The sequence below is a fragment of the Staurois parvus genome, unplaced genomic scaffold (assembly GCF_062004578.1).
Source record: "Staurois parvus isolate SC_StPar_1 unplaced genomic scaffold, SC_StPar_1.0 ptg000615l, whole genome shotgun sequence".
In the NCBI taxonomy this organism is placed as follows: Eukaryota; Metazoa; Chordata; class Amphibia; order Anura; family Ranidae; genus Staurois; species Staurois parvus.
In genome coordinates this window covers 1148598-1174287 of record NW_028318411.1, presented here as the reverse complement: position 1 = coordinate 1174287, position 25690 = coordinate 1148598, and the positions used below count along the sequence as shown (strand labels likewise).

Below are 25690 nucleotides of genomic sequence, written 5' to 3'. Positions count from 1 at the left end.
AAATTATAGAAAAAGGGACTTTAAGCCCACTCTATAAATGTAATCACATAGGGCAGGGGTCAATCTCCTTTAACCTCCCTAATGGTGTTCCCGAGTGTAGCTCGGGGTAAAATGTCTGTACCAAAAGCGGTAACTCCGAGCTACACTCGGGCTTACCATGCGGCGCTGCATAGGGAGTCCCTGCAGCACTTACCTTGTCCTTCGCTCCCGCGATGTGTTCCCTGCAGCGTCCCCGGCCATCTCCTCCAGCCGATGCCGGCATCTGGCTTCTGTGTTCCGGTCCCTGTGACGTCGGGACGTACGGGTGCCGCTGGCGGCGGTGGCGGGAAATTTGAAAATTTAAAAAAAATGTAATTTTTTTCAAAACGATTTTACATAGTAAAACATTGCTGTTTCAACCCATTTCACATATATTTTGTCCCTAGTTCTCTGTCCCCTGTCTGCATTTTGAATGTTCTTTCTGCCTGGAAACGTCCATGGCGTCCAAAAAGCGTCCCTTTAGGTCAAAAGCGGTTTTAGATCAGCTAGAGAACAGCGATAGTAAATCAGAACCACTTGCAGAATTGAGTGATAATGATTCGTGGGGGAAATTCGACATCAGACACTGAAAACGATTCTGCGACTTTGCTCAGCGATGTGCGAACTTGGCGCTATATTTCAAATTTCAGTGTTTTTGGTTTGATTATATTATTGAATTAAATATATTATTATTATATTATTTTTTATGATTATTTATTAAATTATAATTTATGATTTTGTGTTTCAAATTTTATCATACCCGGGATGTTTACTAGACTCTTGTTCGGACAGATTTCAGTGAGTTATTCCTAAAAATTACAGGCCTACAATAAAAAAACTACATATTTCCATGCAAAATAATGGTACCGCTTTCAGCACCAAAAATCTGAAATAATCATACCGCTAGGGAGGTTAAGCAGAAGTAGTCTTGGGCCCCTGTAACGCTAAAGCTGACCACACACAATACAATCTGAACTTACAATCTCCTTCAGATCTTCCATCAACTATTAAGAGAACGGCTCTGTTTCACTTGATGCAAACTGAATTGCTTGTTTTGATTTCCCTTCATATTACATTGTTTTGGTCAATCTAAATGAGATAGTACAGAGATTGCGTCTAATTGTATGGTGTGTGCCCGTCTTAACTGGCTTCTTGTGTTGTATACGGACCAGTCTACACAAAAACTGAACTGGATCATCTCAGCCCTGACGGAGAAAGATTCCAGGAGTAAGACGCGGACATTAGGTAAGATTGGTCTGTTATGGATATTATGATATGACGTGGCTCCTGGTATTATATCTCTCGTCTTCTCGGTCAGATGATCGCAGATCGCAGGACTCAGAGGAGACGGTTGCAGCAAGCCCAGATGGAAGCGGGGAGAAGCTCTGCCTGTACCACGTCAACTCTCGGATCCTGCAGTACCCAGACTCTAAAATAACCCGCTACCCAGTGCCCGATGAGTTTGTGCCATGGGAGGTGAGTACCTGTCAGTGACCTCTGAAGATTTTGCCTTGGGAGACAGGTTCTCTGTCTCCCAAGGCAAGGATGCCAAAGTGAACCCCCAAGATTTTTTATTTGGGATTAAAAAACAAACAAAAAATGTAAGAGTAGTTAAAATTACAAATTACTAAAATTACAATTTACTAAAATGACTAAAACAAACAAAACTCCTAGATTTCAGGTCACTAAAATGACTAAAATCTCAAATTTAGAAAATTTTACAAAGTACTAAAATGACAAGTTTTGCAAATTACTAAAATTCTAAATGACTAAAATTACAGTTTACTAAAATGACAAAATTCATTCCCAAATTCTTAGTTACTAAAAGTGCTAAAATCACACATTTTTCCAAAAGACTAAAATTACAATACTTACAAATTACTGTGGGTGTAGGATTATAGCTTTTTTTTTAATGGTTGAACTGGATGGACTTTTTTTCAGCCAGACTAACTATAATAAGGGCAGAAAAAGCAAAAAGCAGCTGATGCACCAAAAAGGTAACCAAAACAACCTCTACTAGTAACAAAGTTACTAAAATTTTGCAAATTTTACAAATTACTAAAATGACAAGTTTTACAAATTATTAATTACTAAAATTACAACTTACTAAAATGACAAAATTCCTAAATTACTAGTTACTAAAATTGCTAAAATCACACATTTTTACAAAAGGCTACAATTATAATTTCTACAAATGACTAAAATTACAATTGACAAAAAATTTATTTTTTATAAATTGCTAAAATTACAAATTACTAAAACTACAAATTCCAAATGACTAAGATTACAAATTACTAAAATTACACATTTTACAAATTACTAAAATTACACATTTTACAAATTGCAAACTCTTAAAATGACTACATTTCCAATTACTAAAATGACAAATTCTAGGTTTAAAACAACTAACTGGGGTTAACTACAAATGTTATTCTCTGATTTGTCTCTTTTATATGGCATCTTGCATACTGTACTGATGTTTGAGCATCAGCATTCTGGACGTAATTCCAGGTGTTTGTTTTGCCTGTATTGATTTGCACTATGCGCATTTCCATGCATAATACATTTCTAGGCAAAAACCACTGGCATTTGTGCTCATGCGTGCATTTGTGTGCAACGGCACAAAATACTGACAGGAATACAAATATTATTATTATCTTTTTTACTTAAGAATATGCAGCGCTTGTTTGTACGTGCTTGTGTATAGGCAAAGGGCTGCATTTTAGATCAGTAAAAAATATACTCTACTGAGCTTTTCAAGCTGCAGCGTGTAAGAGGCCTAAAGGTGCTAAAATCATGTTTCTGCTACAAACAGATTTGATGCTAAAAACATAACCGAACAAAAAAAAAAAAACTTAAAAAGTTGAAGATTTACATACAAACAAAACAAAATCAGCAACAACGAAAAAAAGGGTTCGCTAAAAATGAAAGCAGTAACCGTAATTCATGAATGAAAGCTACAATAGGACCATTGATTTATAAATGAAAGCAAAGCAGGACCCGATCAGTCAAACTGATAGTTCAGTCAGATTGCAGAGGAAGATGGGGCCAATCCCTATATACATTTGTGCTCAAAAGTTTCCCTCCCCTGGCAGAAATTGTGAAATTTTGGCATTGGTATTGAAAATATGAGTGATCATGCCAAAAAATGCTCTTTTATTGAAGGATGGTGATCATATGAAGCCATTTATTATCAAATAGTTGTTTGGCTCCTTTTTAAATCCTGATAACAGAAATCCCCCAAATGGCCTGGATCAGAAGCCTCCGCCCCCGGATCAGAAGTTATCCTCCCCTGGAATGTTTGGCCTTGGTACAGACACACAAGGTGACACACACGGGTTACAATGCTAATTAGAGGTTCATGTCCCACATTTGTGGCATTTTAAATTGCAATTAGTGTCAGTGTATAAATAGTCAATGAGTTTGTTAGCTCTTAGGTGGAAGCACTGACTAGGCCAGATACTGAGCCACGGGGATCAGAAAAGAACTGTCAAAAGTCCTGCGTAACAAGGTAATGGAACTTTATAAAGATGGAAAAGGACATAAAAAGATGTCCAAAGCCTTGAATATGCCAATCAGTACTGTTAAATCACCTATTAAGAAGTGGACAGTTCGGGGATCTCTTGATACTAAGCCAAGGTCAGGAAAGATTACAGCCACAACTGCCAGAAGAATTGTTTGGGATTCAAAGAAAAACCCCACAGGTAACCTCAAAAGAACAACAGGCTGCTCTGAAAAAAGATGGTGTGGTTGTTTTTAAGGAGTACAATATGGTGATACTTGAACAAAAATTAGCTATTTGGTCGAGGTGCCAGAAAGAAGCTTTTACTGCACCAATGCCACAAAAAATCCCGGTTACAATATGCCTGACAACACCTTGACATGCCTAACCGGGCCTCCTTGTGTCATTGGTGCAGTAAAGGCTTCTTTCTGGCACCGCCACCATGCAGCTCATTTTTGTTCAAGTGTCATCATATTGTGCTCCTTCAAAACAACCACACTGTCTTTTTCCAGAGCAGCCAGGATTTTTCTTGTGGTTACCTATTGGTTTCCCTTTGTATCCCGAACAATTCTTCTGGCAGTTGTGGCTGCAATCTTTCTTGGTCTACCTGACCTTGGCTTGGTATCAAGAGATCCCCGAACTTTCCACTTCTTAATAGGTGATCTAACAGTACTGATTGGCATATTCAAGGCTTTGGACATCTTTATACGTCCTTTTCCATCTTTATAAAGTTCCATTACCTTGTTACGCAGGACTTTTGACAGTTCTTTTCTGATCCCCATGGCTCACTATCTAGCCCAGTCAGTGCTTCCATGTAAGATCTAAAAAACTCATTGACTATTTATACACTGACACTAATTGCAATTTAAAAAGCCACAGATGTGGGACATTAACCTCTAATTGACACTTTAACCCGTGTGTGTCACCTTGTGTGTCTGTACCAAGGCCAAACATTCCAGAGGGAAACTTCTGATTCAGACCATTTGGGTGATTTCTGTTATTATGATTTAAAAAGGAGCCTGTGAGGGATTAGCTCACTATCGGGTTGTGCTTGACCCCCTGGATGGATCAGAACACCATAAAAAGAGGCTCAGCACGACAGCAGGTACTTGGTGAATAAGTTTTGTGCTTTTATTTACAAAGTCCAGTGAACACACGGTGCATAAAAAAACCAGCAAAACAACCAAAACAGAAAATAAAGCCTGGCCACACTGGGCTACTAACTACAACACACAGCTTTCCTATCTAGCGGTCTGTATGCAGCCTACCACTGCTCAGACCCAGGGTGTTCACACAGTCCCAAGATCACAGAGATTGTTTCTCACCATAGGTTGGTTTGGTTGCTCCCCAGTCTGTCTTACACAGCCAACTGGTTCCAGGATGGAGCAATCTCCCTATGCAGCCTGGGAGTTTTATAGAGCCCAGAGCCCTTAATGCACTACACCTGAGCTAATTATCCACAGTGAGCCACACAGGCACACCACACAGCACAACAGGAGAAACAGTCAGTGTAGAGCATAAACCTGGGACAAATATATCTCCCATCCTGGACACATCCCCTAGTTCTTCCTGACCTCCTGTCACAGAGCCGAACAACTATTTCATAATAAATGGCTTCATATGATCGTCATCCTTCAATAAAAGCAGACAGAAAACTCCTCCTGCAAGCTTTAACCAGTGCTCTGCTGGACACTGATAGAAGTCACAAGACTGCTCTAACAGCTGATGAGAAAATGTATTTAGCAGTTTATATTTACTACAATACAATAATTGCATTTCCATGTTGTGTGTACTGCGGGAGACCGGGTATAGTGAATGCAGGATCCGGGGAGACCGGATATAGTGAATGCAGAGTCCGCGGAGAGCGGATATAGTGAATGCAGGGTCCAGGGAGAATGGATATAATGAATGCAGGGTCCAGGGAGACCGGATATAGTGAATGCAGGGTCCAGGGAGACTGGATATAGTGAATGCAGGGTCCGGGGAGAGCGGATATAATGAATGCAGGGTCCTGGGAGATCAGATATAGTGAATGCAGGGTCCTGGAAGATCAGATATAGTGAATGCAGGGTCCGGGGAGACCAGATATAGTGAATGCGGGGCCTGGGGAGAGCAGATATGGTGAATGCGGGGTCCGCGGAGAGCGGATATAGTGAATGCAGGGTCCAGGGAGACTGGATATAGTGAATGTAGGGTCCGGGGAGAGCGGATATAGTGAATGCGGGGGCCGGGGAGACCAGATATAGTGAATGCAGGGTCCGAGGAGAGCGGATATAGTGAATGCGGGGTCTGCGGAGAGCGGATATAGTGAATGCAGGGTCCAGGGAGACTGGATATAGTGAATGCAGGGTCCGGGGAGAGCGGATATAGTGAATGCAGGGTCCTGGGAGACCAGATATAGTGAATGCAGGGTCCTGGAAGATCAGATATAGTGAATGCAGAGTCCGGGGAGAGCGGATATAGTGAATGCGGGGCCCGGGGAGAGCAGATATAGTGAATGCGGGGTCTGCGGAGAGCGGATATAGTGAATGCAGGGTCCAGGGAGACTGGATATAGTGAATGCAGGGTCCGGGGAGAGCGGATATAGTGAATGCAGGGTCCTGGGAGACCAGATATAGTGAATGCAGGGTCCTGGAAGATCAGATATAGTGAATGCAGAGTCCGGGGAGAGCGGATATAGTGAATGCAGGGTCCTGGGAGACCAGATATAGTGAATGCAGGGTCCTGGAAGATCAGATATAGTGAATGCAGGGTCCGGGGAGAGCGGATATAGTGAATGCGGGGGCCGGGGAGACCAGATATAGTGAATGCAGGGTCTGAGGAGAGCGGATATAGTGAATGCGGGGTCTGCGGAGAGCGGATATAGTGAATGCAGGGTCCAGGGAGACCGGATATAGTGAATGCAGGGTCCGGGGAGACCGGGTATAGTGAATGCAGGGTCCGCGAAGACCAGATATAGTGAATGCAGGGTCCGGGGAGAGCGGATATAGTGAATGCAGGGTCCGGGGAGAGCGGATATAGTGAATGCTGGGTTCGGGGAGAGCGGATATAGTGAATGCAGGGTCCGGGGAGAGCGGATATAGTGAATGCAGGGTCCGAGGAGAGCGAATATAGTGAATGAAGGGTGCGGGGAAACTAGAAATAGTGAATGCAGCGTCCTGAGAGACCAGATATAGTGAATGCAGGGTTCGGGGAGACCGGATATAGTGAATGCAGGGTCCTGGGAGACCAGATATAGTGAATGCAGGGTTCTGGGAGACCAGATATAGTGAATGCAGGGTCCGGGGAGACCAGATATAGTGAATGCAGGGTCCTGGGAGACCAGATATAGTGAATGCAGGGTCCGGGGAGACCGGATATAGTGAATGCGGGTTTCGGGGAGAGCGGATATAGTGAATGCAGGGTCCAGAAAGACCAGATATAGTGAATGCGTGGTCCGGGGAGAGCGGATATAGTGAATGCAGGGTCCGGGGAGAGCGGATATAGTGAATGCAGGGTCCGGGGAGACCGGATATAGTGAATGCAGGGTCCAGGGAGAGCGGATATAGTGAATGCAGGGTCCGGGGAGACCGGATATAGTGAATGCAGGGTTCGGGGAGACCGGATATAGTGAATGCAGGGTCCTGGGAGACCAGATATAGTGAATGCAGGGTTCTGGGAGACCAGATATAGTGAATGCAGGGTCCGGGGAGACCAGATATAGTGAATGCAGGGTCCTGGGAGACCAGATATAGTGAATGCAGGGTCCAGGGAGACCGGATATAGTGAATGCGGGGTTCGGGGAGAGCGGATATAGTGAATGCAGGGTCCAGAAAGACCAGATATAGTGAATGCGTGGTCCGGGGAGAGCGGATATAGTGAATGCAGGGTCCGGGGAGACCGGATATAGTGAATGCAGGGTCCGGGGAGACCGGATATAGTGAATGCAGGGTCCAGGGAGAGCGGATATAGTGAATGCAGGGTCCAGGGAGACCGGATATAGTGAATGCAGGGTCCGGGGAGACCGGGTATAGTGAATGCAGGGTCCGCGAAGACCAGATATAGTGAATGCAGGGTCCGGGGAGAGCGGATATAGTGAATGCTGGGTTCGGGGAGAGCGGATATAGTGAATGCAGGGTCCGGGGAGAGCGGATATAGTGAATGCAGGGTCCGAGGAGAGCGGATATAGTGAATGAAGGGTGCGGGGAAACTAGAAATAGTGAATGCAGGGTTCGGGGAGACCGGATATAGTGAATGCAGGGTCCTGGGAGACCAGATATAGTGAATGCAGGGTTCTGGGAGACCAGATATAGTGAATTCAGGGTCCGGGGAGACCAGATATAGTGAATGCAGGGTCCGGGGAGACCAGATATAGTGAATGCAGGGTCCTGGGAGACCAGATATAGTGAATGCAGGGTCCTGGGAGACCGGATATAGTGAATGCAGGGCCCGGGGAGAGCGGATATAGTGAATGCAGGGTCCGGGGAGACCGGATATAGTGAATGCGGGGTCCGGGGAGACCGGATATAGTGAATGCGGGGTTCGGGGAGAGCGGATATAGTGAATGCAGGGTCCAGAAAGACCAGATATAGTGAATGCGTGGTCCGGGGAGAGCGGATATAGTGAATGCAGGGTCCGGGGAGAGCGGATATAGTGAATGCAGGGTCCGGGGAGACCGGATATAGTGAATGCAGGGTCCAGGGAGACCGGATATAGTGAATGCAGGGTCCGAGGAGACCGGATATAGTGAATGCAGGGTCCGGGGAGACCAGATATAGTGAATGCAGGGTCCAGGGAGACCAGATATAGTGAATGCAGGGTCCGGGGAGACCAGATATAGTGAATGCAGAGTCCTGGGTCTAGTAACACTTTAAGGACCAGGCTTAATTGACACTTTTTGTTCACATGTAATGATTATTATTTTTTTTTGCTAGAAAATTACTTAGAACCCCAATCTTTATATTTTTCAAGAGAATAACTTGGTGGGTTTTGCAATTTTATATGTCACACAGTATCTGTGTAGCATTATTTAAAACCAAATTTTTTGAGAAAAATACACTTTTTTGAATGTTATTGCAAAAAAACCACAATACATAAAAGATGATGTTACGCTGAGTTAATAGACATCAAACATGTCATGCTTTGAAATTGTGCCCGCCCATACAGGTAGCCTTTACAGGTGACCACTTTAGATTTATAGAAGAGATCTGGTGCTAAAATTACTTCCTATGATATGACATTTGCAATGATACTTCACATGTGTGGGATGATTGTTGTTTGCGTGTTCGCGGGACTGGTGCATCCATTCTCCATTGCACACAAGCACAGGAGCACTTTAATTTTTTTTTTATTCTGTCACTGTCACAGGACCGATCCGTTGTTTGATTAGATCCGTGACTAGCCTGTGGCAGTGCTGGCTAGTCTACTGGGACTGCCGGTGGGATGGGAGATCCCCTTAAAGCATTGGACCCACAGGTCAGGTGCAATGCTTTGGCCGATCATAGCGCATGATGACGTCACAAGGGGGTGGGTGACCACGCCGCCTTGTGACATCATCACAGTATTTAAGAACTGTCACCGCAGCACATCTGTCAAATGACGGGAGCCAGTGTTGAGAGCGGAGAGGTTTTTTTTTTCTTTTTTCAGGTCGACAGTGGCAGTGAGCATTGTGATTGATGTTGGATCTACTTCGGGGGCATTTTTTTTAAATTTTTGTTTTTAATAAAGGACTTGCCAAGGACTGTCTTTTTTACACTACACTTCTTTTTGTGAATGAGTAGTGGTACCATGTACCCAGGGGCGTACTGACCATTTGGAAACTCGGGCACTGCCCGAGGGCCCAGGGTCAGTAGGGGGCCCCATGAGATGCCCCTGGTACCTTTTTCATAGGCTTTTTTGAGTTTGGGCAAGGACACAGGGGCCCCATGATCCCCTATTGCCCGAGGGCCCCATGAGTTGTCAGTCCGCCCCTGCATGTACCCCATACTCAGTCATATTAGGGGGGGAATCTGAGGGCCATGGTGGGCTTCCAGATTCTGATAAGCCCCCCCTAGCAGATCCCCACAACCACTGGCAATGGTTGTGAGGAAGAGGCCAATGTCCCCATTAAAATGGGGACAAGGTAATTTTGGTAGGGGGAGCTCCTCCTGCCCCAAAGCAGCCCCCCATGTTTAGGGCATGTGGCCTGTATTGTTCAGTAGGGGAGGGGGATTGCTTGCTCGTCCCCCCCTTTCCTGACCTGCCAGGTTGCATGTTCAGATAATGGTCTAGTATGGATTTTGGGCTTAGGGGTTCCCCTTAATATTCATACCAGACCTGAAGGGCTGGGGGGGGACACCATGCGTTTTTTAACAAATGTTTAAATTGCCGGGCAATTCCTGCAATTGTTTTTACAATCAGCTGTCAGAAGCGAACCCGCTTAGCAAAGGCGTCCCTAGGGTTGGTGTCACCCGGTGTGGTAACACTTGGTGACACCCCCTCCAATGATCCCCGCAGAATGGATCGGATCTGCAGATTGAGCATAATAGATTGGACTCTGATCCATTATGCTCAATCCGCAGGTCTGATCCATCCTTCGGGGATCGTCGCCTTGCTTTACAACTTACCTTTTCGTGGAGCGGGACTGGTGTCACTCCGTGCGGTCGGTGTCCGCACTCCCTGCACCTGCCTTGGAGTGCCACTGCCGCTTAGTGAATTGTCCCTGTTCAAAGTTTGCGGTCGAACTTGTGTTAGGTTCGAATGTTCGACCACAAACCTAACAGGGGAGTGTTCGACCCATCACTATTAGGGTATATGAAAGACTACCAGAGAAAGACAGCAACACAAAAGGGGACAAAGTAGTGATCATGAAAAAGGTTCTGGGTATGAAAGTGATTAACTTACCCTGTATATCATCCACAGGTGGAATTCCCAGGATATAATCCTCCCTTATACCATGCAGAGAGGCTTGACCGTGGGGAGTATGACCCCAGAACTGAGTAAGTCATTCATTTTTAGCATTTTATCTCTCCCATTTACACACATTTTGGTAAATTCAGAAGAAAATTAATTCTCTCTTTCTATTGAGATCAATAGGGACAGACAGAAATTTGACAGAATGAAAAGCATAAAGGTTTTAAATGAACATTATATGATAAGAGACACAAAGCAAATTGCTGAAAAGAATACAATAATCTAAATATCCAAAGCATACACTAATATTAAGAATATATAGCAGGAGAAAAATATAGAGAATTTAGCCAGCGTACAAGACTTCATGAAATATGAATAATATGACACAAGGCACACTGAAATATTAGTATCCATAAACACTATACAGCAGGGGTGCTCAAACCGTGGCCCACGGGCCACATGAGACCCTCGGAGTCCTCTGACCTCAAACTAGGGAAGCGCACGCCTGGGATTGGCAACCCATTGACCGTGATCTGGGCTTGCCGACTCACCATTCTAGAGGGCATCGAGCCGGCAGTGGAGGAAGCAGGTGGCCATGGAGGGAGCAGTAATGCCAGCTCCTGTTCCAGGCGGAGGGAGACCAAGTGCACTTTGGGATCTTTCTAGCATCCTGTAGATGAGAGGAATGCCAGCAGAAGCTGGAAGATGGAAAGAAGGTCCGTATATTTAATACCACATTAATTACGCTTTTGCTATGGGCATATCAGCACTTATCAAAGGGTTAACAACTATTAGGCTGCTTTCACACTGATCTGTGGGTGCAGCGCAGTGCACCTTCGGCTTTCCTGCAGGTTAGCTGAGCTGAGCCATAGACTTCTGTTATTACCTACCGGTGTCATGCTATGGCAAAATGCTGCTAACCTACAGGAAAGCTGAAGGTGCACTACCAGGGGCGGACGGAAAAATCATGGGGCCCCCGAGCAATAGGGGATCATGGGACCCCTGTGTCCTTGCCCAAACTCAAAAAGCCTATGAAAAAGGTACCAGAGGCATCTCATGGGGCCTCCTACTGACCCCGGACCCTCGGGCAGTGCCCGAGTTTCCAAATGGTCAGTCCGCCACTGTGCACTACAGTAAACCACAGCACATCAGTGTGAAAGCAGACTTTTAGGGGGCTCAGGACAGTAAGGGCTTGTTTAAATTTGCAATTTGGGGGTTTTAAAACCCCACAGATTAAATGCCCCCCCCCAACCACTGGTGTAGTGTCTGGGGTCACATTGGCGACCCCGTCCCATGCTCCAAGGGGCCCATGCGGTCTCCCTGTCACATTCTGTTTTATACTTGGTCAGGAGGGATGGCAGGGGTGGTATACACAGGAACCAATCCTTTCCATTTTCCTCCTGCAACCGCCAAAAGCCATCATCTCCTTCTCTTCCTCCCTCCCTCTGGCATTCAGCGGCTGCAGGAGAAAAATGTTCATCATGCTATTCAAAATAAAAAATGTAAATTCTGAATCAGTGGCCCTTGTTTTTCAAAAGTTTGAGCACCCTTGCTATACAGTATATACACTATATGGCCTAACATTGTTGACCATCACACCCAATCATGGCCAATGGTATGCTGACTTCCCCCTCTAAGTTATCCAGGTGTTTCCAGTGAAGGGTACTGGTAATACAACAGCATACAAGGACATTGTAGACAATTGTGTTCTTCTACTCTTGTGGTAACAGTTCAGTGAAGGCCTTTTCCTGTTCCAGCATGACTGTGCCCCTGTGTGCACAGCCAGCTCCTTAAAGACATGGCTTGACCAGTTTGTTGTGGAGGAACTCTCGTGGCCTGACTTCAACCCTACTGAACACCATTGGAATGAACTGAAAAACCAATTGTGGGTCAAGTCTTCTCATACAACATCAGTAAATGACCAAAAAATGCTCTTTTGGTTGCATTAGTACAAATTCCCACAGACACACTCCAAAGTCTTATAGAAATCTTCCCGGAAAATGAAAGCTGTTGGTGCAAAGGAGGACCGACTCCATAAAAATGCCTATGGTTTCAGAATGGGGTTTCCAACAAGCCAATACAGGTGTGGAGTTCATATGTCTGCACACTTTTGGGCATAGAGCTTATTTCACATGTAGTTTTACCATGACCCGAATGGTGATAAAATATACAAAATAAATGCTGTACTCACAAATCCATACAGCGCTAAATACAATATGGACACCTGCTGTGCTGTCTGCATTCATATATTGAGGAATGGTGAATTTATTTCTCCATATAATTAACAGAGGGCATCACACAGCAAATTATTAGTTAGAATGTCTCAGAATAATTATATAGATGAAGATTCAAGAGTTCTTTTCCTGTGTACAGCCTCTGCACTTAACCTGTGTTCTCTTTTTATCCCTTGTGAATCCAGGATGGAGCAGAAGAGCCGTAAGTACAATGTTATAGATGGCCTCTATGACTTCCGAAGCTGCTGTGGCACCTATACAGTCAAGGATGGTTTGCCCCTGTAAGTACAATATGTTTTATGCTGCCTTCTGTCATTTAGGGCAGATCTGTATCTGCCCCATTCACTGACCTCCCTGAGGAGTATCTGGTGGACCCCCTGACCTCATATACTGTACAGCAGGGGCGTACTGACCATTCGGAAACTCGGTCACTAAGGGGCCCCATGAGATGCCCCTGGTACCTTTCATAGGCTTTTTTGGATGTGGTTTGAGTGTGGGCGAGGGCACAAGGGCCCCATGATCCCCTATTGCCCGGGGGCCCCATATGTTTTCAGTCCGCCACTGCTGTACAGTATGTAAAAATGATAAATGCAAAAAAAGATGAAAGTGACATTTGTTGATGTGGATTGTACAGAGCCCAAGAGACGGCAGGCACTAGTCAGAGCAAAGCAGAGATGGCAGGCACTAGTCAGAGCAAACCACTCACCCACTTGTGACTAGTACTCAAGATGCCTCCAAACCAGGGGCGGACTGACAACTCATGGGGCCCCCAGGCAATAGGGGATCATGGGGCCCCTATGTTCTTGCCCAAACTCAAAAAGCCAATGAAAAAGGTACCAGGGGCATCTCATGGGGCCCCCTACTAACCCCGGGCCCTCGGGCAGTGCCTGAGTTTCCAAATGGTCTGTCCGCCCCTGCTCCAAACTAAAGACAAGTTCTTCAGAGAAGAAGATTACTTTTGGGTTTGCTACTTACAATCATTGTAATAGTGGCTTCACCCTTAATCAACAGTGTACCAGGGTTTTTATTACTGTCCACTGACCACCAACGTCATAGGGACTTTGGCACTGTCAATGTCAAACAATATACCAGGGCTTAGTCAATGACCACCAATGTCATGGAGCCATCATCACTATCCACTCATTACTAATCTAATTGTGATGTCTCCACTGATCACCAATAAGACTTTGCAACTGACCATCAAGGTAATGGGGGGCATAGTTACTGACCACTAATGTAATGGAGGCTTCACCACTTACCTCCAATGTAACAAGGGCTTCACTACTGACAATCAATGTAATGGGTGTTTTGTTACTGATCATCAATAAAAAGAGAGGACTTCAATGCTGATCAGCAATATTATCGGCTTTGCCATGGACTACCAATATGAAAAGGGTTTTGCCACTGTTCGCCAATGTTATCAGGGCTTTGCCACAAACCACCAATATGTAGGAGGCTTCACCAATGACCACCAATATAACAAGGGCTACCAAAATGACAACTAACTTAAAGGGACTTCCCCTTTACAATGATGGTTCATGTGGAAGCCATCTACAAAAAGGGAGCTTCGCCATTGAGCATGTAAAGGAGACTTTGCTGCTGACAAGGGACTATGTCATTACCACAAACCTAAATGAACCTTCACCATTTACCATCAAAGTAACGTGGGTTTTGCCACCTACTACCATTGTAATGGGGATCTTTATTCTGACACCAGTATAATGGGCCACTTTGCAATGTTTGTGTCTCACGTTAACATTCTGTTATGGGGCCCTATGATTTGTAGATATGCTTGTGATCAGAACTGATATTTCAATATTGTTTTTTCTCTATTTATAGATAGCCTCCCTCAGCATGTCACACGGTTCCACTGATGGCTGAGCCTCTTCAGAGGGTTTTTGAAATTCTTTCTGTCCTTATAACAGAGAATTAGTGGCAGATAATTCCTTCACTTGCAGTAGACCAGAGTCGAGGGAGCAGAGGTAGCCGCCATGATGGTTTATATGCATTATCTTCCTGAAGAATAGTCCTGATATGAGTTTTCCTCTAGCTTCCTCAGAGTATAAATGATGGCTTATATGGCCCAGTGATATGAATTAAAAAGTCTTTGTTGCTCAAAAGAAGCCCACAAACTTCCCTAATGCTGGAATTCATATGTAGAGTTCTCTCTGGTGTAGTAACTGGATAAGGATTTTCCTCTGCCCTCATCACTAGAATGATAACAACAGGACCAAGTACAGTCTGTGCTTAAAAAGGAAATCTTGTCACATTATGCAGAAACCCAATGGGACGAACTGGACTGAGAGGAATCGGGAATATGCGTCGGTTTGGGCCAAACCATTCTTTGCACCCTGTACTTACACGGTGAGCAGCAATAATGTTTATTTATTATACCCTTTTCTGTACAGTTGATGACTAGATGTGCATCTCAGAACTGAGAAATGAGCAGGACAGTACAGAGGATTGAATAGGAAAACACAGAGAGGATTGAGTAGGGTGTAATAGTACAACACAGGGGGCTGAGCAGGAGCTCACAGGTGGTACAGCAGACCAGCACATAGGGCTGAGCAGGAGCTCACAGGTGGTAGAGCAGAACAGCACAGAGGGCTGAGCAGGAGCTCACAGGTAGTACAGCAGACCAGCACATAGGGCTGAGCAGGAGCTCACAGGTGGTAGAGCAGAACAGCACAGAGGGCTGAGCAGGAGCTCACAGGTGGTAGAGCAGAACAGCACAGAGGGCTGAGCAGGAGCTCACAGGTGGTAGAGCAGAACAGCACAGAGGACTGAGCAGGAGCTCACAGGTGGTAGAGCAGAACAGCACAGAGGCTGAGCAGGAGCTCACAGGTGGTAGAGCAGACCAGCACAGAGGGCAGAGCAGCACAGTACAGAAGGCAGAGTAGACAGTACAGAAGACACAGCAGGACAGTACAATCGATAGAGCAGACAGTATAGAGGACACAGCAGGACAGCACAAAGGCAGAGTAGACAGTACAGAGGACACTACATAACAGTACAGTAGGTGGAGCAGAAAGTACAGGGGACACAGTAGGACAGTACAATTGATGGAGCAGACAGTACAAGAGACACAGCAGGACAGCACAGAGGGCAGAGCAAACAGTAAAAGGGGCACAATAGTAAGCAGGAGTAAAAGTGAGAGCTAAAAATGAGCTGCTGTACACCGAAAGGCACCAATAACCTCCTCCAATAACCTCCATTTTGTGCTGTACTACTCAGCCCTCTGTGCTGTTCTGCTTTGTCCTCAATACTGTCTACTTTGCCTTCTGTGCTTTCCTGCTCTGCTACCTGTGCTAACCTGCTGCGTCCCTTGTACTGATAATAATAACAAAGGTGCAGAGCTAAAACCTCAATAAATAATGTATGATAATATAAAGTGCAAATGCTTATAACCTGGGAAATTGCTCTGTCATACAAGGTATGTCAAAAAAATATATAACAGTAATGCACATATACAGTATTCCCGATTGCAGGAGAAATGCATAAATAAATAAATGAAGTGACATTAGTGCAAACGTACATCCACAATAGTGACTGTTGGTGCTAAAGTGACAAAGTCTATATAGAAAATTCATAGGAAGTGAAGCTTCAAATCAAGTGATCCACTGTGCGTCTTCTGGTGATGAAATAATATAATTACACACTAACCAGATACATAATTCCATCATGCATTTGAGATAATACAACATCTCATTGGTTCAGTAGGATCCTCTTATGGGCACATCTATCCCTTCTGGGCTTCCATCTGGATCATCAGATTGGATACAGCACCTCTCAACTCTGGGATACAGCACTTTCCCTGTGGGCTCTGTGGGTGGTGGACTCAACAAGAGTCCCAAGAAAGGATGCCAAAATGGTGTAATATCGTTTCAAAAGGGGTCCTGCATGTGTCTCGGCGGAGTGATGTCTGGACGCTGCAGCTCTTCCCTTACGTGTTTCGTGCTAAAGCATGTATTCATAGGGAGTGTGCGTGCGAGTGTCAGACGTCTGGTGTGTTCAATTTACAGCCTGCAAATGGCGCGCGTGTTATCGCATCCGCCATCTTGCGGGCTAATTTGCGCATGCGCGGTGTGACCTGCGCCATAATGTCCGCTGTCTCGCGCGTGCGCCGTTAATCGGCGCCATTTTGTTGTAGTCACAGCCATCTCATGTAGCGATCCCAGATGCGCACGCATATGGGAGTTCTGGCTATGGATGACACTATATGCATTAGCCTATGATCATCAGGGAATTATGAATCAAATTTATTATTGTATATAGATATTTCTATGTATGAGCAACCTGAATTGCCAAACAAAAAGGGGGTGATACTATATACCAGTGATGGCGAACCTTTTTGAGCCCGAGTGCCCAAACTGCAACCCAAAACCAACTTATTTCTTTCAAAGTGCCAACACTGCAATGAAAGCTGAATATCGAGCTTTTGGTTTAGAAAAAACAACTCGTACAGTAGTGCAAACTAATTAACAGTACAGGGATGACCAGAGACTGCGGACACAGTACAGGGATGACCAGAGACTGCGGACACAGTACAAGGATGACCAGAGACTGCGGACACAGTACAGGGATGACCAGAGACTGCGGACACAGTACAGGGATGACCAGAGACTGCGGACACAGTACAGGGATGACCAGAGACTGCGGACAGTACAGGGATGACCAGAGACTGCGGACACAGTACAGGGATGACCAGAGACTGCGGACACAGTACAAGGATGACGAGAGACTGCGGACACAGTACAGGGATGACCGGAGACTGCGGACACAGTACAGGAGATGACCAGAGACTGCGGACAGTACAGGGACGACCAGAGACTGCGGACAGTAAAGGGACGACCAGAGACTGCTGACACAGTACAGGGATGACCAGAGACTGCAGACACAGTACAGGGATGACCAGAGACTGCGGACAGTACAGGGATGACCAGAGACTGCGGACACAGTACAGGGATGACCAGAGACTGCGGACACAGTACAGGAGATGACCAGAGACTGCGGACAGTACAGGGATGACCAGAGACTGCGGACACAGTACAGGAGATGACCAGAGACTGCGGACACAGTACAGGGATGACCAGAGACTGCGGACAGTACAGGGATGACCAGAGACTGCGGACACAGTACAGGAGATGACCAGAGACTGCGGACAGTACAGGGATGACCAGAGACTGCGGACACAGTACAGGAGATGACCAGAGACTGCGGACACAGTACAAGGATGACCAGAGACTGCGGACAGTACAGGGATGACCAGAGACTGCGGACACAGTACAGGGATGACCAGAGACTGCGGACACAGTACAAGGATGACCAGAGACTGCGGACACAGTACAGGGATGACCAGAGACTGCGGACACAGTACAGGGATGACCAGAGACTGCGGACACAGTACAGGGATGACCAGAGACTGCGGACAGTACAGGGATGACCAGAGACTGCGGACACAGTACAGGGATGACCAGAGACTGCGGACACAGTACAAGGATGACGAGAGACTGCGGACACAGTACAGGGATGACCGGAGACTGCGGACACAGTACAGGAGATGACCAGAGACTGCGGACAGTACAGGGACGACCAGAGACTGCGGACAGTAAAGGGACGACCAGAGACTGCTGACACAGTACAGGGATGACCAGAGACTGCAGACACAGTACAGGGATGACCAGAGACTGCGGACAGTACAGGGATGACCAGAGACTGCGGACACAGTACAGGGATGACCAGAGACTGCGGACACAGTACAGGAGATGACCAGAGACTGCGGACAGTACAGGGATGACCAGAGACTGCGGACACAGTACAGGAGATGACCAGAGACTGCGGACACAGTACAGGGATGACCAGAGACTGCGGACAGTACAGGGATGACCAGAGACTGCGGACACAGTACAGGAGATGACCAGAGACTGCGGACAGTACAGGGATGACCAGAGACTGCGGACACAGTACAGGAGATGACCAGAGACTGCGGACACAGTACAAGGATGACCAGAGACTGCGGACAGTACAGGGATGACCAGAGACTGCGGACACAGTACAGGAGATGACCAGAGACTGCGGACACAGTACAGGGATGACCAGAGACTGCGGACAGTACAGGGATGACCAGAGACTGCGGACACAGTACAGGAGATGACCAGAGACTGCGGACAGTACAGGGATGACCAGAGACTGCGGACACAGTACAGGAGATGACCAGAGACTGCGGACACAGTACAAGGATGACCAGAGACTGCGGACACAGTACAGGAGATGACCAGAGACTGCGGACACAGTACAGGAGATGACCAGAGACTGCGGACACAGTACAGGAGATGACCAGAGACTGCGGACACAGTACAGGAGATGACCAGAAACTGCGAACAGTACAGGAGATGACCAGAGACTGCGGACAGTACAGGGATGACCAGAGACTGCGGACAGTACAGGGATGACCAGAGACTGCGGACACAGTACAGGAGATGACCAGAGACTGCGGACACAGTACAGGGATGACCAGAGACTGCAGACACAGTACAGGGATGACCAGAGACTGCGGACAGTACAGGGATGACCAGAGACTGCGGACACAGTACAGGGATGACCAGAGACTGCAGACACAGTACAGGGATGACCAGAGACTGCAGACACAGTACAGGGATGACCAGAGACTGCAGACACAGTACAGGGATGACCAGAGACTGCGGACAGTACAGGGATGACCAGAGACTGCGGACAGTACAGGGATGACCAGAGACTGCGGACAGTACAGGGATGACCAGAGACTGCGGACACAGTACAGGGATGACCAGAGACTGCGGACACAGTACAGGAGATGACCAGAGACTGCGGACAGTACAGGAGATGACCAGAGACTGCGGACACAGTACAGGGATGACCAGAGACTGCGGACACAGTACAGGGATGACCAGAGACTGTGGACAGTACAGGAGATGACCAGAGACTGCGGACACAGTACAGGAGATGACCAGAGACTGCGGACACAGTACAGGAGATGACCAGAGACTGCGGACACAGTACAGGAGATGACCAGAGACTGCGGACACAGTACAGGAGATGACCAGAAACTGCGAACAGTACAGGAGATGACCAGAGACTGCGGACAGTACAGGGATGACCAGAGACTGCGGACAGTACAGGGATGACCAGAGACTGCGGACACAGTACAGGGATGACCAGAGACTGCGGACACAGTACAGGGATGACCAGAGACTGCGGACAGTACAGGGATGACCAGAGACTGCGGACACAGTACAGGAATGACCAGAGACTGCGGACACAGTACAGGGATGACCAGAGACTGCAGACACAGTACAGGGATGACCAGAGACTGCGGACAGTACAGGGATGACCAGAGACTGCGGACACAGTACAGGGATGACCAGAGACTGCGGACACAGTACAGGAGATGACCAGAGACTGCGGACAGTACAGGGATGACCAGAGACTGCGGACACAGTACAGGAGATGACCAGAGACTGCGGACACAGTACAGAGATGACCAGAGACTGCGGACACAGTACAGGGATGACCAGAGACTGCGGACAGTACAGGAGATGACCAGAGACTGCGGACAGTACAGGGATGACCAGAGACTGCGGACACAGTACAGGAGATGACCAGAGACTGCGGACACAGTACAGGAGATGACCAGAGACTGCGGACACAGTACAGGAGATGACCAGAGACTGCGAACAGTACAGGAGATGACCAGAAACTGCGGACAGTACAGGAGATGACCAGAGACTGCGGACAGTACAGGGATGACCAGAGACTGCGGACACAGTACAGGGATGACCAGAGACTGCGGACAGTACAGGGATGACCAGAGACTGCGGACACAGTACAGGAGATGACCAGAGACTGCGGACACAGTACAGGGATGACCAGTGACTGCGGACAGTACAGGGATGACCAGAGACTGCGGAAAGTACAGGAGATGACCAGAGACTGCGGACAGTACAGGGATGACCAGAGACTGCGGACATAGTACAGTAATGACCAGTGACTGCGGACAGTACAGGGATGACCAGAGACTGCGGACAGTACAGGGATGACCAGAGACTGCGGACACAGTACAGGGATGACCAGAGACTGCGGACAGTACAGGGATGACCAGAGACTGCGGACACAGTACAGGAGATGACCAGAGACTGCGGACACAGTACAGGGATGACCAGTGACTGTGGACAGTACAGGGATGACCAGAGACTGCGGAAAGTACAGGGATGACGAGAGACTGCGGACATAGTACAGTAATGACCAGAGACTGCGGACACAGTACAGGAGATGACCAGAGACTGCGGACATAGTACAGTAATGACCAGTGACTGCGGACAGTACAGGGATGACCAGAGACTGCGGACAGTACAGGGATGACCAGAGACTGCGGACACAGTACAGGGATGACCAGAGACTGCGGACAGTACAGGGATGTAAAGAAAACAAAACCTCAGCGCCCAGGACTCTCCTATTTAACACACAAATCCCCGTGAGATGCTGCTGTGCACAGGTACAAAGACCAAAAATCTTTTAACAATGAAAACCAGCGCAAACCCACATATTCAATTGCATTACTCAACTAGAAAAATCATTTTTTTGCTAATAAAGATTAATATAATAAATTATATATAAATAAATTAATATAAAAATAAAAACATTAAATTAAATTCATAAGTCCAGTGACAAAAAAAATCAAGTGATAAAAAATTGAAAAAGTCCCAAAAAAATATATATATATTTAACAGTCCCGTGACAAAAATAAATCAATTTATAATTATCATTGGATTCTTCCGTGTTACTGATCCCTTCACCATCCACCAGTGCAGAAATCAACATTAACCGCACTCACCAGATATTAGTAAGTCACACGCCTTTCAGGAATATTAAGGGCTCCTGGACCCCCTTTACTTTTGTGAGATCTCCAAATGCTGTTTCCTCTTATATTTGGGTACCTCTTCTGCTTACTCCTCTCACCGAATCCCCCAAAGAAAATCAGGAAAAAGAAAAGACCATAGCGTGATACCGTAGTAATCTCTCCTCCAAATAATCTCTCCAGACCACTCACATTCTTTTGCGGGATATAGCCCGCCTTTTATTCAAAACAACAATGATTTTCTTCCAAAATGATCCACTTTTCAGGTACACCGACTTCTTATAAGAGACCCCACAGTCTAGTGTGCAGCAGGATGGCAGACCTCAGCTACAGACTCATCTACTAGGCTAAGATGGCCCCTTGGAACGCACCGCTCGGCGTGCGCTCCACTCACCGGAAATGACGTCAGACGACGGACCAGGCAACCGGAAGTGCGTCAACGCGTTTCACCCCACCCACAGGGCGTTATCAAGACGCTCATTACCACTTCCAAGCCGCTTATAAAGCATTAGGGGATCCCTCCCACTAATTAATCTGGACACAAAACCTGGACACAGGCATGTCCATCACCGCCATCCATCTGCACACCCATGTGGGGTCCCTTTACAACAAAAAACCATTACAATAAATACATTAATTAAAAGACATAATACCTAATTTTAATCCTAAGTCTTCACCCCAAACACAAGGGTAAAGACAGATATGAATAAATATAAATGAAAATAAAAATAAAAATAAAAATAAATAAAGATAAAAATAAAATACAAAAAATAATAATAATAAAAATAGAAATAAAAACAAATATAAGTAAATAAAAATAAATAAAAATAAAAATAAAAATAAATACAAAAATAAAAATAAATATAAATAATAAAAATAAAAATAAATAAAAATAAAAATAAATAAAAATAAAAATAAAAAAATATAATAAAACATATATAAATAAATAAAAATAAAGATAAAAATAAAAATAAATAAAAATAAAAATAAATATAAAAATAAAAATAATAAAAATAAAAATAAGAATAAGATAAAAATGAAATAAAAACACCTAATCATGAACACGCACTACGGACTTATAACTGGATATTACCAATTCGACAAAAAGCAATTTATATCAATATCTACATTCAACCCATTAGGATACAATGTACCCATTTGATAAATCCACTTCGTTTCATTTTGGGACACATTTATTACCATATTACCTCCTCTCCAAGGGGCTTCTACTCTATCTATCCCACAAAATTTCAACGATGCCGGATCTCTGTTATGATACCTTCTAAAATGATATGATAAACTATGATGTTTGAATCCCTTCTTTATGTTCCTAATATGTTCTCCCAATCTGGTGGCAAGTTTCCTAGTTGTTCTCCCTATATACTGGAGTTTACAAGAGCACTCCAGCAGATAGGTAACATGCGTACTATCACATGATATAAATTTATTAATCTTATGGGATCCTCCATTATAACAGGATTGAAAATCCTTGTATTGCTTCTTTCTATCCCCTTTCAGGGTTCTACAAGCCAAACACCTCCCACACTTGAAAAAACCAGCCCTATCCAAAAAAGTAACCAATTTCTTAGGTACATCTGGAACATTTTTAACAAGCCTAGACCTTAAAGTAGATGGTTTTCTATATATAAACAGGGGTTTACTAGGTAACACTTTCCCAAGGGTTTCATCCCTCATTAAAATTGACCAATATTTTTTAATAATGTTTTCAACTAATTTGTAATGCTTAGAATATCCTGTGATGAAAGCCACATCTCCCAACTTCTTTTTACTTTCTTTTTTCTTTAGAAGTTCATCTCTACTGATCTTTCTAACCTGTTCCAATGAAACCGCCAGATTTTCTTCTCCATAGCCTTTCTCCCTAAACCTTTGCAACAACACCTCAGACTGTTCCAAAAAAACACCTTCATCATCACAATTACGTTTGATCCTAATAAGCTGACTCTTAGGGATGGATTTTAGCCAATTTTTATGGTGGCAACTAAAACTTGGGATATATCCATTCCTATCTACTTGCTTGAAATATATCTTGGTATAAAACCTGTCATCTTTCTTGTAAATTGTCAGATCCAAAAAATCCACTCCCTCCTCACTAATATTTTTAGTAAATGATATGTTAAAAGAATTAATCCCCATTTCTTGGATAAACTCCTCCAGTGTCTCTCTTGTACCTTTCCAAATTATAATAATGTCATCGATAAATCTTCTATACACTAGCAACTCTGTAGTTCTTTTCTTGAAAATGGCTTCACTTTCCCACCTACTCATGAACAAGTTTGCCACCGATGGTGCATACTTGGCCCCCATGGCCACACCCCTTGCTTGCCTATAATATTTCCCAGAGTACCAAAAGTAATTATGTGACATAGCTAAATTTAAACTATTAAGTAAAAATTCAGTTTGCTGTGATTTTAAACCTGCTTTTGCCTCCAAGGCCCATTTAACTGCTCCCAATGCATCCGCATGCCTTATATTAGTGTACAGGGAATTGACATCCACACTAGCCATCACACATCTCCCCTCTTCCCTAATTCCCCTAATCAGATTAATCAAATCACCACTATCCCTCAGGTACGCTGGAAACATGGGAACTAGAGGTTGCAGAAACTTATCCACATATTCACCCAATCTACAGAACAATGAATCTATCCCACTAATAATGGGTCTCCCGGGAGGTTTTTTAAGATCTTTGTGGATTTTTGGTAATTGGTAGATCACAGGTGTTATTGGAGCAGAAGGTACCAGATATTTAATCTCTTTTTTGTTAAGTATTCCTCTTTTACCCCCTTCTTTAACATGTTTTACTAACAGATTCTTATATTTAATAATGGGGTTACCCCTTAACAACTCATATGTTTCAACATCATCTACCAATCTACTTAGTTCTGTATAATAATCTACCTTGTTTAGTACCACCAGGCCACCACCCTTGTCGGCTGGCCTTATAACAATATTTTTATTTTCCTCCAGTCTTTTTATACCAGTTTCTAAATCATGTTTCTTCCTCATAAAGGGAATGGTTAATTCCTCCAGATCATGTTCCACCATTTTTTTAAATGTTTCTACACAACAATTATTAGAGATTTTCGGATTAAACACCGATTTATTCCTCAACTGTGTATGCAGAAAATAATCATCTCCCTTTACACTGTTATACTCAAAATTAGTTTTATTCGCCCAATATTTCTTTAAATTTATTTTCCTTACAAACTTATGTATATCTATATAAGTTTCCAGTTTATTAAGTTTTTTGTCCGGTGCGTATTTCAATCCTAATGCTAAAACTTTTACCTCTTCTTCATTTAAAACAGAATCACTCAAATTGAAGATCCCTTGATTTAAGTTGACCTCTTTCTTTTTCCTTTTCCCCCCTCTACATCCCCTCCTCTTGGCCAATAGGGGTCTTGTTGGTTCATAGGAGGTCTCCACCCTCCTCCCCCCCTCCTGGGTGGATAAAAAGGTCCTCCTCTTCCCCTCATCTGGAATGACCCTTTTCCTCCTCCCCCTCTCCATGGGGGTCCCCCATACCCCCCCCCCTCTGAAAATCCTCCCTCATTGGAGGGTAACCATATTCCTGAGGTGCTAGGGTGCCCCAATTGTTAAAAGGCTCAAACCTGTTAAATACTGGCACATTATATTTTGGTGTCCCATTTTGTTCCTTATTTCTCATAGGGGATTTTCTTTTATCCTGAGGGGATATATCCCGCAAAAGAATGTGAGTGGTCTGGAGAGATTATTTGGAGGAGAGATTACTACGGTATCACGCTATGGTCTTTTCTTTTTCCTGATTTTCTTTGGGGGATTCGGTGAGAGGAGTAAGCAGAAGAGGTACCCAAATATAAGAGGAAACAGCATTTGGAGGTCTCACAAAAGTAAAGGGGGTCCAGGAGCCGTTAATATTCCTGAAAGGCGTGTGACTTACTAATTTCTGGTGAGTGCGGTTAATGTTGATTTCTGCACTGGTGGATGGTGAAGGGATCAGTACAGGGATGACCAGAGACTGCGGACACAGTACAGGAGATGACCAGAGACTGCGGACACAGTACAGGGATGACCAGAGACTGCGGACACAGTACAGGGATGACCAGAGACTGCGGACAGTACAGGAGATGACCAGAGACTGCGGACAGTACAGGAGATGACCAGAGACTGCGG

The 25690-nt window shown here is 45.1% G+C and overlaps 1 protein-coding gene across 1 annotated transcript in view; it reads left to right on the top strand.

Moving 5' to 3' along the window:
* Positions 1-25690, top strand: part of LOC149449525 (transient receptor potential cation channel subfamily M member 2-like) — a gene marked incomplete at its 5' end in the record, with an annotated part of 143796 nt that overhangs the window by 90241 nt on the left and 27865 nt on the right. The window contains 5 exons of the mRNA XM_089693137.1: positions 1191-1263; positions 1337-1494; positions 10400-10476; positions 12810-12905; positions 14902-14988. Of these exons, the coding sequence (XP_089549263.1) occupies positions 1191-1263; positions 1337-1494; positions 10400-10476; positions 12810-12905; positions 14902-14988 (491 nt within the window). The remainder of the gene's footprint in view (positions 1-1190; positions 1264-1336; positions 1495-10399; positions 10477-12809; positions 12906-14901; positions 14989-25690) is intronic.